We start from the raw sequence: 12563 nt of genomic DNA on the forward strand, positions 1-12563 counted from the left end.
AGACAGTGTTTATGTAGAGATAATATGGCAATGGACTGCAGTGAAGACCAGGGGAGGAAAACCAGGAGCTGAAGGGCCACCAGAAGTGGTTTCTAGAATTCCTGAGTGAGGGAGAATGAAGGTCTGGTCTAGGGAAGTGGAAATGTGAACTGGGGTGAAAGGATGAACGGGAGATATCAAAGAAAACCTGCCAGGATATGGTCACAACTGGGGTCCGAGAAGTGGAGATAGGTTTTTCAGGCACCACTCTGAAAGACGTGGATGAGCACGCCCAGAGCTGGTGGGAAGTGGGTCTCAGCCTTGGGCACCTTAAATCTGAGGTGTCAAGTGGACTTGTTCTTGGCACCAAGGACACCAGGCACAGGCTAGGAAAGAAGTTAGGGTTGGGAGCAGTTCAGGGAGTCAACATCGACAAAGAGGCAGCACAGATGTGAAGGCCTCTGGGTAGAAGTTGGTGGAGATGTGAAGCATGAACATGGAGAGGACTTGGGCTGGCAGGGATGGGAATAGGCACAGATGAAGCTGGGAGGAGAGCAAGGGGACACCGGTCGCTCCTGGACTGAAGGGAAGGACAGGATGAGGCTGCTGGCAAACGCTGGAATCAGGACCTTGTCAGCAGAGGATGGCTTCCACCTCCCTTCCCCTGTCCCGCCCCCCCAGGAAATCCACAGCTGGACCCAAAGCAGCTTTCCTCAGGCTGGCCTGTCTCTTCTGGGCCCTGAGTCCCCTTCCTCATGCTCTGGCGACAGTATCGCCCCAGACCACGGGCTGCAGGGGTCCCTCTATCAGCTGTAGGGGGCGACTCCAGCTCCCCACGCCGCAGGGCTTTTTTCCCCCCAGGTTCCTGCCGCCCGTCAGAGCAGGGGCCCTCCCCAGCACCGCCCCACCTGGCCACCGCCGCAGCCAGCCCGAGCTGCCGCAAGCCACATGCCCCTCCCGGGGGTGGGGTTTAGGCTCCCCCTTCCACACTCGCTTTGTTGCAGGGCCCCCCCCAGGACAACTCCCCACTCCGTCTCCACGTCCTGGGAGTCAGAAAGGTGCTAAACCAGGGGCTTGGTGGGAAAAGGGGCTCAGCGGCGCTCGGACGCTTGCGGGCTCGAGGTAGCTAGGGATTGGGAGGAGGGAGCGGAGCCTGAGCCACGGGGGCCGCTGCTGCAGAAGGGGGAGGAGAATGGGGAGGAGCTGGGGGGGGCAGGCTGTCGGGGAAGGAGGGGTCTTAAGGGGCGGCGAGCCCAGGTCGGATTTCCTCTGAGGCTGGCGATCCGCGAAGCTCCCACCTTCCCTTAGAGCTCGCTGCAGCCCCCTGCTCCGCGCCCTCCGGAGACCGGGACGGGACCATGGTGAGAGCGGGGTGCGTGGCGCGGAGCCGAGCGCACTGGTGCGACCCCTCTGAGCGGCCGAGGGTGGCCGGGCGGAGGGGGCGAGCCGCCGGGACCCGAGGAAGTTTCCGGGGTCGGCACGGGGCCCGGAGCCTTCAGTCCGGCTCTTCTCTCTTCCGCAGATGTGGAGACGCTGGCTCGCGCTCGCGCTGGTGGCGGTCGCCTGGGTCCACGCCGAGGTAGGTGAGCCTCTGAGCAGGTCCGAACTCGGGCGCCGGGGCCACTGGGGTCTGCGCGTGGCGCGGGCGGTGCGTGCATCCCCGGGGATGCTCTCCCCGGGTCGGACTGGGAGTTTCCATCCGCCGGGTGAGGGGGCGCTCGGAGCAGAAATGCTACTTAGGAAACTTAAACCTTAAAAATCAGGAAAAGTAGTTTGGGCCGTAAGCTGGAGCCCCACCAAGGCTAATATGGAGGGAGAGTGGGGAGGGGGAGTGAGGACGAGCAGGGCCGATTGGGACAGAGGCGGCGACACGAGCAGGAGCCGAGTTCAAAAAGGCGCCTGAGTTCTTTCCTTCACTTGAGAGGAAACTGAGAATAGTTGGAGCCTTCTCCCTTCCGAGTCTATCTTCTGGGGAAGGGCGGGGGGGCGGTCCGGGGAGCTCAAGAGATTCTTCTTTTAGGGCGGGATATATATATATATTTTTTCTCTCTTTTATAAAGTAAGATTATGATTCTCTGATTTTTTTTTTCTTTCTTTGTAAAGTGCCCTGGGATTTTGTGTTACTATCAGAGCCAAATAACGGCCTTTTAAAAATCTCAGTTTTTTCCTAAACTGGGCATTGCGCAAGTATGAGCAATCCGTTGCTCTGCTCTTTGAGGGCTCCGCGTTTCCAGTCAAAGTATTTCAGCGCTTTTGGGGTATGTTTTCTTTTCAACTCCAGTGACCTCCCTGAAACACTACAAACAAACCAACAAACCCTTCACTCACTAGCCCCTCCATTAACTCAAAGGTTTATGGACAGAAAATAAACAATTGTAAATTCCCTGGGCTCTAGTCTCCAGAAAAGTGAGGTCAGAAACCAAACATTTGATAATTATGGCAGGAAATGTGGAAGGAATTAAAAAGCATGAGGGAGAAGAAATGGAATGTACATTACAAAAGAAATAGTTCCCTGGTGGGTGGTTATTCTCCCTCTTTGAATTTTTTTCTTCAGATTACAGTTTAGCCCCACCCTTAGCATCACAGCTTTTCTGCCCAGAAAAGTCATAAAAGCCTGCAAGGTCTTCACCATTTAAAAAATATGCACATTATACTGAACTCTCATTTAATTCACTACTACATTGTTGGTTGATCTGGAAACAGGAGCTGTTTTTACTCACAGTGAAATTAAAAATCGAGCTTCCCTGGAAGCTCAGACAGTGAAGATTCTGCCTACAGTGCAGAAGACCTGGGTTCGATTCCTGGTTTGGGAAGATTCCCTGGAGAAGGAAATGACAACCCACTCCAGTATTCTGGCCTAGAGAATCCCACAGACAGAGAAGCCTGACAGGGGTCACAAAGAGTCGGACACGCCTGAGCAACTAATACTATATTAAATTAAAAAGAGCTAATTTTTTTGGATATCTACTTGTGTTGTAGTAAAACTCCATTTGAATGATGGGGAGACTAAGTCAGAAAGGTCACATAATTTATCTAGAGTCCTAAGTTGTTAAATGGTAGAAGTGAGATTTGAAGACAGTCTGGCATCACACCCCAGGCTCTTAACCACTACCTCCCACAAGGACTTCATATTTGCCATGTACTTCTTGACATAGAGCAGACCTGGGTTGGGCTGCATCATTTCATTGAAAGCTTCCCAGAACCTTGTAGGGTCACTTTTGTTATCTGCATTTTACAGGGGAAGAAACAGGTTCCAGGAGATTAGGTAACCTGCCCAAGGTCACACAGCTAGTTATTCTGCAGAAGGATTTGAACTCAGCTCTTTCTACTGGCATCTTGAACTCCAGATCAGTTTCTCATGCATTTTGTTCTCCAGGGTTTGAGTTTGAGGGAGGACCCTTCTTCACTGGCTGATTTAGTCCTAGCTAAGGAACACCCTTGCATCCCTGCTGTTGCCCTCAAAAGGCAAAAACTACAGTTCATTGATGGTTGAGGAGAATCCCTGATTTGTTTTACTGAAGGTTTAGGAATTGCCAGCTAGTGTGTGAAATCGCTTTGTGAACTGGAATGCAAGTGTGAGGAGTGAGGGGGCCATAGGTTCACTCATCACAAGGCTGTGTAGCACAAGGTCTGGGATCTATTCTCAGAAGCTGTTTGTACTACACCTCCTCCCCCCAGTGCATTGCAGGGAAAAGCTTAGCCCTCATAGGAAGTTCCCTCAGCAGCAATTTCCTGCTTGAGGTGGAAGAGCAGAAAGTCCTCTCACAGAATTCCCAAGGCAAAATCTGAGGGGAGAGAGGCAAAATCAAGAAGTGCTGAGGCATGAAAACTGAGGAAAGGAGTGGTGCAGAAAGAAGGCTGTGAACTCAGGGTATGTGAAGAGTAGTTATGATGTAGGTTTCATTTCATGACCCCAGATTATTAAGGATTATTTTTTAATGAATACAATCTCTTGGTGTCTGGACCTGGTAACATTTGGCAAGTCTTTAATCCACGTTTTAATAATAATATACCTCTAATTATTAATGAAAAGGTAAATTAGCGCTAGCAGTTGAGATATTACTTTCAGCATTTTATCATGTAGTTAATGGTGCTTGCAGTAGAAACTTTTTTCCTTGTTAGCTGTAATAATATATAGCAAACAAAGCCAAATAATTTACTGTCTTTATTGACATCCACTTTAGTAGTCTTTAGGGCTAAAATTATACAAATATTGTTGAGCTTTTAAAATGAAATTTAAAAAACAAAGAGTTTTCTTGGTGCTTTTTGATTTAGCATAAGAACAAGGATTCACTTCATATTTTTAAAGCATGTGTGATTGCGCAACAAATTATGTTGATATTTGAAGAAGTCAAGCCTTTGGAATAGCTGTAGACCTCTAGAATCAGAGGTGTGCCAAGCTTGAGAAAAGGTGGTTGTCATGATCAGTGTCAGTCTGTAAAAATCCTGTTTGGTTAGATTCAAGAAACTATTAGCAAATCTCGTTAAAGAAAGTGTTCTGTTTTGAATGTTTTCCATGGTCTCTTATTGGCGCCTCAGGGTTGCTTTTTTGATTGCTTCCTCTCTTTCTGTCTTAATACTTCAGGCAGCCTCCATCAAAATTCCATCCCATTCAGCTGAGCTCACTCCCATGTGCTCCTTAGAGTCTGCTTAAAGGGGGTGTTGGCACATGTCTCTTGATGAGCCATATCTCTTGATATATTAGTGTCTGCTATGGATGAGGATTGGGGCCTGGCAGCACAGAGCAAACTACCTCTCTTCAGAATTTTTTGGGAGTGGGCTGTATGGACCTGCTCACTCTCCCTCACCACCACCTCTCCGGGTGAGAATGACTAGAATTCACTGAGAAGTGTGGATAGTAGAGGCTGGGAAAGGTTGAGAAGTCAGGTATTAGCACATGTGCCCTTGAGTCTTAGTGGGTGGGTCTGAGTCCAACACCGTAGGCTGGAGGGGACCCTGTGGCTCAACTGCCTGCTTCCAGAAGGCAGCCTTGGCAAATGCCCAAGCACACTCCACTCTGCTGGTGGTTATATATGCTGGCACTCTGATTTCCAACATTCCAGGTCTATAAATTCACAGGTCACATGATAAGTCACAAGTACAGGAGACTGATTCACAAATCAGAACACTTATTCCAGGGAGGGCATGCTTAACCTGTAAACTGTGAGTGCATCGCTTAAGATAATAGTGACAAGAATAACAACAATTATACAGATAGGCAAGAAGATTATTAATGCATTGTTCCTCTGAAGCCAGATTTCTTAACCTCCTTCACACCCTATTATCAACATATAGTTAATCAACCACTAGGGTTATTATTGGCCATTGTGGGATCTCCTTTATATTCTTGAGAATTATTCTAATAGTGGATTCAGGTGGGCCAAGGTGTGATTTTTTTTTTTCCCATTTTCCCTTGATTTTCCCCATATCTTCTACAGGAAAAGCTAGGATTTTGATATCTATCTTGTATATTGACCACTAAAATAATCTCTTGTTTGTTTATCCTTTGGCAAAGAAACTCCTTGCTGTGATTCTGGAGGTCATTGTTAGAAAATAGGATGTTAAAATATAGCAGGGACTCTGCTGAATAGCCAAAGCAGAGGGACAAGCACCCTGCAAATTGAAGCCCTGGATACTGAAGACATCTTTAGAAGGAACATGTCACAATTCCCATAGAAGTCTCTGGATTGGAAAACAGAAAGCAGGGGTCCATTCTCAAGCTCAGAGGAACGAGTTAGGGAGGAGCTGTGAAGTGGGGGCATGGCTGCTATGAATGTAATGTCTTGAAGAAGGAAATAAAGTCTTCAAATTCAGTGAGGCAGGAAGATATATGTTTCCAGGAGAACGGAGAAAGTAAAGGATGAGCTATAAATGCCAGTGGTCACACACAGAAAATTGAAAATGTCATGGTGTCTTCTTCCTACTCCTTTTAAATAAATGGACATCCAGACAGGAATTTCTAGTAGCCACAAATAGTATTAGCTTAAGGACACCAGATATTATAGGATTGAAAAACATCTTTAGATGGGTTCATTTTGTAAGCTAGGTGACTGATGTCCTGCAGGTCACATGCATGCTTTTCTCTTAAGGTGCCGTCTTCTGTCACCTGTGACTTTGCTGTGGGATGCTTTCTCTAGGAGTGAGTCATTAACAACACAGACCTTGCCTTCCCGGTGGCCATCAGGCAGTATTCCCTGCTGCAAGCTGAGCATGCCCTACACAGGGCAGAGTCATGGATGAAGTACAGGACATGGTCTCTGCCCTCAGATTACTTACAATCTAATGGTGGGCCATGAGATTTAAACAGTGGCAGCTAAAATACGTAAGATTATAACTACCTGATAAGCAAGTATCTTCACTATTATTATTATTGCTTTTTTTTACATTAACAGAAGACATCCCTTGATTTTTAAAGTTCTTTTACATTAATACAGTGCACAAACTTTTAATGTATAGCTTGAAGAACTTTTACATATGAATATACCCATGTAGCCACCACCCAATCAAGACTGAGGAAATTGATGCAGTAAGGAGGCCATAAACGCAGGGTGTATGGAAACAGTTAAAACGAAAAAAGTGAGGAATAGATATGATCAAGGTTACATTTCATCACTTGATGATCATTATCATTTAATTAGTCCAATCTCTTAATGTCTGGCCCTACTAACAAGTTTTGGCAAGTTTTAATTCATGTTTTAACAATGAATTAAATGAACCTTTAATAATTAATAAAAAGGTAAATGAACCCTCTCCATATGAGATTTGCAATTTGGATATTATTTTAAGTGTTTTAACTTATAGGTAACATGCTTTCAGTAGGAAATTGTTTTCCTTGTTAGCTACAAAAACATAACACAGTTGAATACAGTCTTTATTGACATGAATTCATTTTAGCAAACTTTGTATAGGCTTTGGGGGAGCTGGCTTGTCTGTTTTGCCAATAGATATTCCAGGGCTGAATATAATCTACATTGAGAAACTAAATCAAGGATAGAAACTCAAGTAATTCCCTTTGACCACTTTGCCCTGGTCAGTATTATTTTTAAAGGGACTCTACATAAGATGCCTATCACATTAATTCTGAAAGCTAAAAACTTTAAAACTACTACAAGAGAAGAGTTAAGAGTTAACAGCAATATATGCCAGTAAAAGTTATGTTTACAAAAATTTAAGGCTCTAGCAAATTATTATGATTTAAATTAAAAAGCAGAACACTCCCCACTCCAATGCTCTATCCTCACACCTATGTAAAAATTTATAGAGAAGTATGACAAAATGTCTTAAAAGCCATCATGAGGATTCTTGTGACATCTCACATTTTCCAAGAGGAATTTATCCTCCTAATACATGCTGTTTTATTTAAATAAAAAAGTAGTAGTATTTTCTGATAAAATAATGGAAATACGTTAATAAGAAGCTCAAGGAATATAGAAAAAACTAGAGCAAAGAATAAAGTTGCCTGTAATTCTACCACCTAAACTTAAACTAGCCTTTCATCCCTCCTTTCAGAGAAATTATCAGTCAGTTATTATCAGTATGTGATGTGCCTACTAGACGCTACAGGTAATGAAAAATTAGTACCTCCCAACACTAGGATAAGGGGCTTCCCTAGTGGTTCAGACAGTAAAGTATCCGCCTGCAATGTGGGAGACCTGGATTCCATCCGTGGGTTGGGAAGATCCCCTGGAGGAGGGCATGGTAACCCACTCCAGCATTCTTCCCTGGAAAATCCCCATGAACAGAGGAGCCTGGCAGGCTGCAGTCCATGGGGTTGCAAAGAGTCGAACACGACTGAGAGACTAAGCGGAGCAACACTAGGATAAATCGTCTGCAGAGATGAAACAAACGTGATGTGTGTGTCATCACTACCTTCTCCCTTACCTATGACAGACCTTGCTAATCAGTCACAGAATTCTTCCTTCTGAGGCTGGAGGAAGTTAGAAAATCCTCCTCAGGAATGCAGTGTATGTGTGCGTGCTCAGTCCCTCTGTCACGTTTGACTGTTTGTGACTACATGGACTGTAACCCGCCAGGTTCCTCTGTCCATCAGATTTTTCCAGGCAAGAATACTGAAGTGGGTTGTCATTTTCTCCTCCAGAAGATCTTCCTGACCCAGGGATCAAACCCGCATCTCCTGCATCTCTTGCCTTAGCAGGAAGATTCTTAACCACTGAGCCACCAGGGAAGCCCCAGTGCTCTAGGTAGCCACTAGCAGTCAACTACTCTGCGTGTGAGATAAAAAGATACTTGCCTTTTCTGTTGGAAAAAGTCAGTACAACTTGGAAGTCAATCCAGATAGTGGTATGTCTTTAGCCAGAATTAAGATGATGTAGAAGGCAGAGTTTGGGACTGTGTGAAACAAAGACAACATGGGGTGATAGAACTAGGGTTGCAAATGAAATGGATGAAAGTGTCAGGAAAACAGTAGTTTGTTCCTAGCTCAAGCTTATAAGTTCTTTAGATGAATTGAGCATCTTAAAACCTAAGGCGAACTTTTTAACATTGGCCATCAACAAAAATATGAGAGTTTTCTTGGCTCTTTCTGGTGGAATAAATAGTTGCTCTTGCTAAGGCTCTAAGAACTGCTGTTGTCATAGATAACAGCCGCCTGGCAAGAACATGCTAATGGAAAGCTCTTTGAGTAGTTGGAGTACAAAATATATCTTGTAAATCTGCATTTTCTGCTGTGGTTGGAGAATTTCCATGTAATCTCTTCACAGACTTTTTATATGCTCATTTGGAAGCCATCACCAGTAAGCTGTTCCCAGGATTGTCTGAATTTATGACCTTTAAAATGTTTCCTGTATAATCCCAGACACTATATGTGACCAACTAAGCTGTTGCCAAAACAAGTCATGTGACACATGGCAAAAGCCTGATATGGTGCACACACGGTTTATAATGTGTGTGGCATGGGATATTGGCTTGAATTGGCTTGAGGTGGGGAAAATGTCTCTGTTTTCTACCTTTTATTGTATTCAAGATTAAAATCCTGAGTCTGAGGCAAAATTTTCCTTTTTCCTCACAGTCTGTCATTCTGCCCTTCAATGATAGTAAATGAATGCAATTTATTGATCTCCTACAGCAGTGCCAGGCATTATGCCAGTCAGTCTGCACATATGCTTCTATTAAGAATAGTGTGGAACTAAAAAGCAATACCATATTGGTCCCTATTCTGAAGTAGCTGCTACCACCATAGCTACTGTATAGCTCAAATGGACTTGGCCATTAGGGAGCCACATCACCTCCTTCCTCACCTCCTGCTGCTGGTGCAGAAATCTTTGCATTGCAGCTGTGGGATGGATGCCTTCTCAGAATTTAAGAGGCTCCACCAGAGCTGCTGGGGCCATTTTCAGCCTGTTCACCTAGACCACTTGACCAGTCTATCCAGCAGGTGGCAACTTTTTGTGTGGAACTTCATCTGAAATTGTCTGTTCCTTGAGTGCTGGTGCTTTTCTTTTATTTCCCATTTTCCTGTCACTTGAGCTTTCCACTGAGTTCCTTTCTTCATTCTCTTCTCTTGTTCTTGTATCTGGGTGTTTTCAAGTTTTACCTTTTAGGTGGACCCTGTTACAAACCTTCTGTGATTGAAAAGAACCTTATACAATGATGAAAGAGTCCTTGACTTAGAAGTCCTGCTGTTCCCCTTTCTTGCTGATATTACCATTGTAAAGCAGCCTAATTAATATCTCTGACTTGCAGCTTCAGTTGAGAGCAAGTGCTCTGTGGTGGTGAACTGGGTTTGAATTCTGGCCGTGCTGAGCTGTGAAACCGTGAGCAAGTACTTAACCTCCCTGAGCTCACGTTCCTCATTTGTAAAATGAATAATGGCCATCTCTCTTGCCAGTCAATCAATCAGATAATAGAAAAGGCTTCTCCTCATAGCACACAGTCAACGCCAAACATTTGCAAAAATGAAATGCCTCTTCCCAGAATGTTTTTGACTCGTGATTTCAACAAGAGAATTCTCAGTTTACACACTGACATTCACAAGGTATTGTCTGCATTTGTACAGCCTGTGCCCTAGCTCAGGTTATTACTCTGTTTACTGATTCATCCTTGAGAGGAAGCATAGCATAATGGTTTAGCACTCAGGCTTTGAAGCTATATTGTACTGTGCTCTGCTAAGTCACTTCAGTCGTGTCCGACTCTCTGCGACCCTATGGACTGTAGCCTGCGAGGCTCCTCTGTCCATGGGGATTCTCCAGGCAAGAATACTGGAGTGGGTTTCCATGTCCTGCTCCAAGGGATCTTCCGGACCCAGGGATGGAACCCACCTCTCTTCCATCTCCTGCATTGGCAGGTGGGTTCTTCACCACTAGCACCCCTTGGGAAACCCTGAAGCTATATTACCTGAGTTTAAATCCTAGGCCTTAATAGCTCTGTGAACCTGGGGAAGTTACTTGACCTTCTGGCTCTGTTTCCTCATCTATAAAATGGGCTTAATATGGAGTATTCACCCCGTAAGTTAGCTGTGAGAATCAAACTATTCCATGTAAAGCAATTAGAAGAGTGGTTTGGCACATACAGTGCAGTAGATGTTAGCTATTATTATCAATCTTGTGGCATCTCTACTTATTGAAAGAACTTCAAAGCCGTGTGTGTGTGTGTTGTGTGTGTCTGTTTGCATATTTGCACGTGCTTATGGCTTGCAGAATTCCGCTTGCCTCTTTTACTCTCTTCAGGGATTAAGGATCACTTTTTAAAAGACAACTAGAGTATTTATTTCAGTGGATGCTTTGTCGCCCAGAATTCATATCAGAACCCTGCCTCCACTTAGACTTAGCCAATCTTGCCTTCAGACTTCCAGCATGTCCTCTGTCCAGCCACAATTTTATCATTCCTCTGAGAAAAGAGTTAAGGACTCATCAACCTCCTGTGCGCAGGCAGTGAGCTATGTAAGCCAGCATAGATTCTCTCTGAAGACTGAATTAGGCAGAGAACTGGAAAGGGAAGAAGAGTGAGAAAAGGCAAAACAGGGAGGTAATAAAACTCCTGTGGAATTTTTGCAGATCCAGTTGTTTTCCTGTGCCCCACCTTCTGACATATGGAGGTGGCAACCAGATATCTTTGGTTTTTTGTGGGATTTGTCATTTATATATGTTCTTGCTGTAGTCCCCATAGCACGGCCTGTTCCCAGGCCACAGATGCTAAATTTGGGGTTTAGAAAATGTGATCAGGCGAAGGAATAGAACCCTTTGCTTTCACTGTTTGAAAAAGAAATACCTTCTCTCAAAGACAGGGTAAGAAGTGTTGCTGGAGCAGCTGATTTGTCTGTTTGGGAACCAAGGCAGCGCTGCAGTGTTTTGCACACAAACTTGAGTCCTCTGCTGGGCACTGCTGTGTCTGGCAGCCAGCCCTGACTGCAGCCTCACGTGGTTGCCAATTCCCAGGCCTCGGAGCCTGTCTCTTTATTGCTCCCTGTGTTGCTCACTTCATCTTTTCCCCTCTACTTTCTTGTCTTTCCTCTTCTTTCTCATCTCCTTCCTCCACCTTAACAGAGAGGTCATAGTGGAGTGTTTGGGCTGCCTTAGGAGCTGCCAAAACATGCACAGAGCTCCAGGCTCACATCTCATACAGAAAGAAAACTGCACAAAATCTGCTTCGTCCATCTGGGACAAAGTAACATTTCTCCGAGTAAACTCAAGGAAGGCAAGTAGAAAGTATCACAAGCCTGTTCTCTATGACGCTCTGAGTTAATGCTGATGGCTAAGACACAGACCTGTCCCCAAGGAGCTTGCAGGCCAGTAGGGGAGGCTGACAGGGTGACCCACTGTGGTAAGTGCTAGAACAGGGCTGATAACCTAACCCATCACTGGGGGTTGCAGGAAAGCCTCAGAGAGGGTGTGTCCCCAAGCTGAGCCCCAGATATGAGTGGTGTTAGCCAGACAACAGCAGGGAGAGGCAAAGAGCCTTATCTAATGCTCACAACATGATGATGCTGTTACTATAATCTTCATTTATCAGTGAAGAAACCATAGCTCAGAGGATTCAGTTAGTTACCCCAAATCAGCCACCTAGTAAATACATAGTAAAGCCAGGATACAAATCTAGGACTTCAATTCTCAATGCAAATACTCTGTGTTCAAGTGTGCTTAAGGTCCTCTTAGTTTTATTTATGAAAATGACTTTGAAAACAAAGCAAAGACCTTTTCTCAAGGTAACCAGAACTCAAAAACAGCTGCCCAAGCTCTGTCATTTACCACCTCACACTCTATCAGCTACAAGTGCCTGGATCAATGTTTCAGGCCAGTCATGGTCATTCTGACCACATCAGCATGCACATGGCCTCGACTTGGTTCACGTCCAGGTGCTTCTTTGACCCACAGGAAGTGTAGATGTCCCATCAGAGTGCTTGCTGCATAATGGTCAATGACTCAGGAGATGTTGTATAGCAGTGTCTTTGTCCTTCAGATGTATTCACAACTGTTCCACATTGAATAAGACCAAATGGCAAGACAGCTGTAAATCTCCAGCTAAGTGTCTGAGTATGGTTGTCCACACCGTTGACTGCACAAGAGTGGCTGGCCCGGGGGCAAATTGGGCTGACCCCATCCTGCACTCTGCTTACAAGTCTCTGTGCC

The 12563-nt window shown here is 45.0% G+C and overlaps 1 protein-coding gene across 4 annotated transcripts in view; it reads left to right on the forward strand.

Annotated features, from left to right (window-relative positions):
- Positions 1-837: 837 nt before the first annotated feature.
- Positions 838-12563, forward strand: part of FSTL1 (follistatin like 1) — a 53285-nt gene continuing 41559 nt past the window's right edge. For 2 of the 4 annotated variants that reach the window (XM_081571892.1, XM_081571890.1), the window contains exons 1-2: positions 1226-1340; positions 1502-1558. Coding sequence is in view for 2 of the 4 variants with exons in the window: in XM_081571890.1 (XP_081428016.1) it covers positions 1338-1340; positions 1502-1558 (60 nt within the window). In the remaining 2 variants the exon portion in view is untranslated. Of the gene's footprint in view, positions 1038-1225; positions 1341-1501; positions 1559-12563 lie in introns of those variants that run through there. The other 2 variants (XM_081571891.1, XM_081571893.1) reach the window with 2 other exon arrangements.

Source organism: Giraffa tippelskirchi, chromosome 2 (assembly GCF_054371585.1).
Source record: "Giraffa tippelskirchi isolate mGirTip1 chromosome 2, T2T-mGirTip1v1.2.pri, whole genome shotgun sequence".
Taxonomy (NCBI): domain Eukaryota; kingdom Metazoa; phylum Chordata; class Mammalia; order Artiodactyla; family Giraffidae; genus Giraffa; species Giraffa tippelskirchi.